General features: G+C 42.1%; 1 protein-coding gene across 4 annotated transcripts in view; it reads right to left on the bottom strand.

Annotated features, from left to right (window-relative positions):
• The window catches only part of LOC113817599 (uncharacterized), a gene marked incomplete at its 5' end in the record, with an annotated part of 16928 nt that overhangs the window by 1378 nt on the left and 8050 nt on the right, over positions 1-7500 (bottom strand). For all 4 annotated transcript variants that reach the window (XM_070123016.1, XM_070123018.1, XM_070123019.1 and 1 more), the window contains 8 exon segments: positions 1-172; positions 792-913; positions 1066-2377; positions 3661-3799; positions 4622-4705; positions 5183-5317; positions 5507-5633; positions 6169-6372. The exon segment at positions 1-172 is cut by the window's left edge and continues 60 nt beyond it. In XM_070123016.1, the coding sequence (XP_069979117.1) occupies positions 1-172; positions 792-913; positions 1066-2377; positions 3661-3799; positions 4622-4705; positions 5183-5317; positions 5507-5633; positions 6169-6372 (2295 nt within the window).

Below are 7500 nucleotides of genomic sequence, written 5' to 3'. Positions count from 1 at the left end.
GATGGTCCCCCTCGAGTCTTTTTTCGAGAGTTGGATAACAGTGTGACATTCCGTTATTTCCCAGCTGATGCTAATGTTATACCCGACGTCAGTGATGGAGGAATCGGTCACGAATTCGGTAGAGAACCGGAAGTTGGGTACGTTTTGATACCCCGTTTGGCTCCCACAGAACCTGGGGTGAAGGGGGGAGAGAGAAGGTCAGGTCAGAATACCATTGAACTGTTGAACTGCAAGAGAAATAGCCGAATTGACTGATAAATAGATATATAGATAGAAAAACTGATAGTTTAGATACTTAATAAGCTATTTGGTACTTCGGGCTTGCAAGAGGTATCAACAGAATACTTTAAAACTGTCTTGAATTTCAAGAGATGGGCTGATAGATAGATGGACAAATAGATATTACATTTACTTATCAAAAGGACAGCTTATATGACCTATGACCCATGACAAATAGGATACACACTCATCACAATCAGTGCCTGTCTGCTTTCCTACCTCATGGATCTGCTAAAAGGATACACGCTCCTCATACTTATTCCATATCTAGTTTCCTACCTCATGGATCTGCTAAAAGGGTACACGCTCCCCATTACTTATTCCATGTCTATTTTCCTACCTCATGGATCTGTTAAAAGGACACACTCCTTATATCTATCCCACGTCTAGTTTCCTATCTCACGGACCTGCTAAAAGGACACACTCCTCTTATTAATTTCTGCCTTCCTACTTCATAAATCTGTTAAAAAGGACACACGCTCCTCACACTTATCCCATGTCTGGCTCCCTACCTCATGGATCTACTATAAGGTATCGGAATGTCGACGTAGTCATGGCACAGTTCGTTTCTTCTCCGTGACTTGCCCTCCAGTTGGAAAGTATTAAACGTGTACTTTGCCATCAGTGGTCCGTCCTGGCCAATAGAGTATACGTTTTGAGCTTGAATTGTTTCTCGGGAAAGGAAAGGATTTTTTTTTCTATTTCTGAACTTTTATGATTGTTTTATAGGTCTTATATGATTCATATGAATATACTAATGGTAAAAGATAATAGGCAAATACTCACGTAGTAGCCCACGATGCCACACTTGAAATCGTTTGGATAATCAGCAACACCAAAGTATGGGGAGGTCCAGTCTACTTTGTCGTCGAAACTGTAAAGTGTGCAACTTGCATTGTCATTGGTAGGGCCGGTAGTTGTTATTTCTGGAGCTGTCGTTGTAGGCTCTGGAGTTGTGGTAGTAGTTGTGGGTTCGGGAGTTGTGGTAGTAGTTGTGGGTTCGGGAGTTGTGGTAGTTGTGGGTTCGGGAGTTGTGGTAGTCGTTGTAGGCTCTGGAGTTGTGGTAGTCGTTGTGGGTTCGGGAGTTGTGGTAGTTGTGGGTTCGGGAGTTGTGGTAGTCGTTGTAGGCTCTGGAGTTGTGGTAGTCGTTGTGGGTTCGGGAGTTGTGATAGTCGTTGTAGGCTCTGGAGTTGTGGTAGTAGTTGTGGGTTCGGGAGTTGTGGTAGTCGTTGTAGGCTCTGGAGTTGTGGTAGTAGTTGTGGGTTCGGGAGTTGTAGTCGTTGTAGGCTCTGGAGTTGTGGTAGTCGTTGTAGGCTTTGGAGTTGTGGTTGTAGTTGTAGGCTCTGGAGTTGTGGTAGTCGTTGTAGGTTCCGGAGTTGTAGTAGTCGTTGTTGGGTCTGGAGTTGTGGTAGTTGTAGGCTCTGGAGTTGTGGTAGTCGTTGTAGGCTCTGGAGTTGTGGTAGTTGTAGGCTCTGGAGTTGTGGTAGTCGTTGTAGGCTCCGGAGTTGTGGTAATCGTTGTAGGCTCTGGAGTTGTGGTAGTAGTTGTGGGTTCGGGAGTTGTGGAAGTCGTTGTAGGCTCTGGAGTTGTGGTAGTAGTTGTGGGTTCGGGAGTTGTGGTAGTCGTTGTAGGCTCTGGAGTTGTGGTAGTCGTTGTAGGCTCTGGAGTTGTGGTAGTTGTAGGCTCTGGAGTTGTGGTAGTCGTTGTAGGCTCCGGAGTTGTGGTAGTTGTGGGTTCGGGAGTTGTGGTAGTCGTTGTAGGCTCTGGAGTTGTGGTAGTCGTTGTAGGCTCTGGAGTTGTGGTAGTCGTTGTAGGCTCTGGAGTCGTGGTAGTCGTTGTAGGCTCTGGAGTCGTGGTAGTCGTTGTAGGCTCTGGAGTTGTGGTAGTTGTAGGCTCTGGAGTTGTGGTAGTCGTTGTAGGCTCTGGAGTTGTGGTAGTTGTAGGCTCTGGAGTTGTGGTAGTCGTTGTCGAAGGGTCGAAGAAAGTGACATCCGCTTCCCACCCATATCCGCGGTTGGATCGGGTATAGAACATGAGGATTAGCTCTCTGCTTGTACCTACGAAAGAGGTGCCGGCGGCGATTTGGTTTTCGCAGTAGCTGGTAAAAAAATAAAGAAATATATAAATATTTTGAAAAAAAAAATGTAAAAAAAATACATACAAAATATAAAAAAAAAAAAAAAAAATAGGTAAAACATGTAAAAGAAAAGTAAAAAAAAAAAAGAAAGAAAGAAACAGAAGGGTATTGAATTTATTTATTTAAATAAGTAAATAAAAATATTTTTAAAAATGTAAAAAAATTGTAAAAAAATAAAAATGTAAAAAAAAAAAAAAGAAAAAAGAAAAAAAAAGGTATTAAGTTTATTGCTTTCTTCGTGTTTCAGCTGGTGTAATGGCTGGTGGGATTATCATGAGGTAAGTAAAAAATGAAGGATTTGGTGCTTTGTTTTAGAATTAATAGGGTATGTAGTGGTGATATTGTTCTCACTATCCGTTTTCTTAGAATTGATTTTGTCGTTTTGTGTGTGTTTGTTATTATGCTTGTTGTTGTTGTTATTAGCAGTACTGTTATCATTCGTTCAGTTATTGTTATCATTAGTAGGAGTAATATTATCATTTGTTATTGTTATCGTTATTATCATAATCATTATCACTATTATAATCAATATCATTTGTATTACATTTATTATCATCATCATCTACATCATCAGCGTCAACATTATCATTATCATCATTATTTTTACTATGGCTGAGAACAAGAAAAAAAAATAATGTCCTAAGAGTCAATATTAAAAAAGCGTCTTTGAAAACGTGCTTCGTAAATTTAAATTCAGCCTGTAATAATCCATGAGATATATTTTTTTCAGTGACCAATCAAACTATTTTGTATTCATCTAATCCTTTAAAGATACTGATATTAAAGAAAAAAAAGAGAGAAAAAAAAAAATGAAAGATAAAAAAAAAAAACATTGAAAAAAAAAAAAAATATATATATATATATATATATATATATATATATATATATATATATATGTGTGTGTGTGTGTGTGTGTGTGTGTGTGTGTGTGTGTGTGTGTGTGTGTGTGTTCATGCGTGTTTGCATAACGAAAAACATACATATATAAATGTGTGTTTGTGTGTTATTTTTGGACATTGGCCCTTCTAGCACTCAGCCTTAGCTTACTCATGCTGCTATTATTCATACCATAACTAGTAGCAGTATCACTAACGGCTGTTGCTGTTGTATCATCATCATCATCACCATCCACCATCATCTTCATCATCATACTATCATTATCATCCATACCATTCTTCCTTATATGTTTTCCTCATTAAGACCATTATCACCATCTTCCTTCATCTCCTGATCAATTTACTTACAAATCTCCATCGAAGAGATCGTTGGTCCGAATCTCCAAGAAATCCCACTTATTGGCGCAGGCTGTTAATCTGAAATCGGTGAACGTGACCTTCGGAATCATGTTCTCAGGGGCTTTGATCCACTTGGCACACGTCACGCCTGAAGTGAGAGATGAGGAGGGTAATGAAGTGAATTGTAAGTGGATAGTGATGGATTTGTAATAATGGGAGGGTAAGAGGGGGGAGGGGTGAATGGAGGGGATGAAGAGGGAGGGGGAGGGGAGGAGTGAATGAATGAGAGAAGGAGGAGTGAATAAAGGGGAGGAGTAGGAGTGAATGAAGAGGAGGAGGAGTGAATGAAGGGGAGGAGGAGGAAGGGGGAGGGGAGGAGTGAATGAAGGGGAGAAGGAGGAGGAGCGACTAAAGGGGGGGAAGTAGGAGGAGGGGAGGAGTGAATAAAGGGGAGGGGGAGAGGAGTGAATGAAGGGGAGAAGGAGGAGGAGTGAATAAAGGGGGAAGGAGGAGGAGTGAATGAAGGGGAGAGGGAGGAGAGAATGAAGGGGAGAAGAAAGAGGAGGGGAGAGGAAGGAGGAGCAATGGGGAGTGAATTAAGGGGAGGAGGAGTATGTGATGTAGTATGGTGGGATTATGTCGTGTGGTGATAATTAGTGAATAATGAATACGATAATGGTAGAATGAGAAGTGAAGATAAAAGTCATGACAAAATGAACAATGAAGGAAAATTGATGGGTTAAGAAAAATGATTGATTTATCTAACGTCTTGATGGACAGATAAAAGGATGAAATGGGTGAATACTTGGAGAATTTCAGTAGCAGGACACGCCATTTCAGCCCTTATAAACTCAATTATACTATCATGAAACTCAGTGATTTGTTTAACCTAACTTTATAGTCTTAAGAAACATTAATCTTAAGAAAACTCAACTAAATATATCCACATTATGCAAACGAGACATCTTACCTGCAGGATATTTGTTAGGATAATTAGGAGAACTAATGGTCGTTGGGGAGGTGATGAGCTCGTTGCAGGCACTTCGGTAGGCAGCTGTTGGGGTATGATACCAAGTTAACTGTTTGGTAATTGCTAGGTATTGTGGTCAGTATAATGGGGTGATATATAAAGTGAAAACAAATGCAATCATGTATTCGTTTCTTTTTTTTCTTTCTTTCTTTCTTTTTATGTCTATTTCTCAGTCCTCTCTCTCTCTCTCTCTCTCTCTCTCTCTCTCTCTCTCTCTCTCTCTCTCTCTCTCTCTCTCTCTCTCTCTCTCTCTCTCTCTCTCTCTCTCTCTCTCTCTCTCTCTCGCTCCCCTGCCTCCTTCCCTCTTTCCCTCCCCCCTCTCACTCTTCTCCGTCCCTCTCTCTCGCTCGCTCCTCTTCCTTCCCTTCCTCCCTTCCCACCCACCCCCCTCTCCTCTCTCTCACCCCTCTCGCTCATTTCCAGTTTCAAAAAAATAAAAAATAAAATAAAGATCCGGCACCTGAAGGACACCTCGTCACACCTTCCCTCCCGCCTCCTCACCGTGGTAATCGCCGGTGACAGTCTCGCAGTGTGTACCCGTCGTTCCCTCAGGACACACGCAGGTGCAGGACTCCCCCGTGAAGCCGTTGTTCTGGCAGGGATCAGCGGTCAAGCCACAGTTCTCGAGCCATTTGTCTTTACGTTTCGGGAAAAAAGGAAAACATCAATGAACAGCTGGTAACTTCGAAAAAAAAAATGGTCGTAATATAGTTTTAGACAGACCCCTTTCTCGCAATTCGATGGGATATAGTAAATAAAGTGACGCCGATAGTAAATCACGGAACCGAAACGGCAGATAAATATCATATAAACCAAGAAACTAACCGATGCAGTGATACATCCGGTTGGCGATCAGAATATCCATGTGTGAGAAGCCGACGCGTTTGCCGATGAGTCCTTGGTCACGTGGGTCCACTGTTGCCAGGGTGAGGTGCTCGTTTATGCTGAAGTACTGCAAGGGAAAATTATATAAATATATATGTGTGTGTATACATATATGTATATAGATAGACGTGTGTGTGTGTGTGTGTGTGTGTGTGTATACAGAATACATGCGTGTGTGAGTAAAGGTATGTATTTTTTCACCTTTTTTTAATGAAACAGAATGAATAAACGTTATGAATGAACTTTCATTATTTAAACAGATGAACATAGCTAGTAGACAATCTATAAATAAAAGACACTTAATCGGCTACTTCATTGATTTTAATGAATATTTAAAGTCCAGCTCTCGAAATTGCGTCCCCGTTACAGTCTGAATCGAAAAATAAAAAGATGTGAATACTAATAGCAATAGCATTGGTTAATCAAACCGTAATCATAATGATTGTGTTAACAGTACTTATGATAACAATGATGGCATTATTGATATCAAAATAATGGTAATAATAACCAATCATAATAATGATGAGGATACAAAAAACGAAGCTACTCCTATTATTAATACGTATGTCATGACAAATAATGATAATGATGACGTCACCGACCGTTCCTCCGTAGTGCATGACGCTCCTCAGGTCATAAGGCACGTTCTGGTTGTTGACCTCGGTGTCAGACTGCTTGTGGAAGTTGCCGAGCCTGCCCGACTGGACATTCTGCGAGTTGACGTGGACGAAGAGGTCTCTGTCGGGGCGGGACTGCTCGTGGTACCAGCCCAGGGAGTGGCCGATCTCATGGGCGACGGTGCCCAGCTGGGAGACGAGGGGAGGGGGGGGGCTTAAAAAGCTTTGGGTGTGATGTTTTTTTTTTTGGGGGGGGTAATTTCAGCGCTCTTTTATAATACATTATGTATGTGTATGTGGGGGTGTATATATATGGTATATACATACATATATATATACAAATACACATAGTACCCATAAATACAATCTTGCCTTATAAAAAGCTTGAAGCGTGTTTGTGTGTGTTCCTTACCCATTAAGATAAATAAACAGGTAGGTAGACAGGTAGATACAGATAATTACATACGCCCTGTACAAACAGAAAACTCACGATCACACCGGGATACAGAAAACACACGATCACACCGGGATACAGAAAACACACGATCACACCGGGATACAGAAAACACACGATCACACCGGGATACAGAAAACACACGATCACACCGGGATACAGAAAACACACGATCACACCGGGATACAGAAAACACACGATCACACCGGGATACAGAAAACACACGATCACACCGGGATACAGAAAACACACGATCACACCGGGATACAGAAAACACACGATCACACCGGGATACAGGAAACACACGATCACACCGGGCTACAGGAAACACACGACCACACCGGGATACAGAAAACACACGATCACACCGGGATACAGAAAACACACGATCACACCGGGATACAGAAAACACACGATCACACCGGGATACAGAAAACACACGATCACACCGGGATACAGAAAACACACGATCACACCGGGATACAGAAAACACACGATCACACCGGGATGCAGAAAACACACGATCACACCGGGATACAGAAAACACACGATCACACCGGGATACGGAAAACACACGATCACACCGGGATACAGAAAACACACGATCACACCGGGATACAGAAAACACACGATCACACCGGGATACAGGAAACACACGACCACACCGGGATACAGAAAACACACGATCACACCGGGATACAGAAAACACACGATCACACCGGGATACAGAAAACACACGATCACACCGGGATACAGAAAACACACGACCACACCGGGATACAGAAAACACACGATCACACCGGGATACAGAAAACACACGATCACACCGGGATACAGAAAACACACGATCACACCGGGATACA

The sequence above is a fragment of the Penaeus vannamei genome, chromosome 6 (assembly GCF_042767895.1).
Source record: "Penaeus vannamei isolate JL-2024 chromosome 6, ASM4276789v1, whole genome shotgun sequence".
In the NCBI taxonomy this organism is placed as follows: Eukaryota; Metazoa; Arthropoda; class Malacostraca; order Decapoda; family Penaeidae; genus Penaeus; species Penaeus vannamei.
This window is presented reverse-complemented; position numbering and strand designations above follow the sequence as displayed.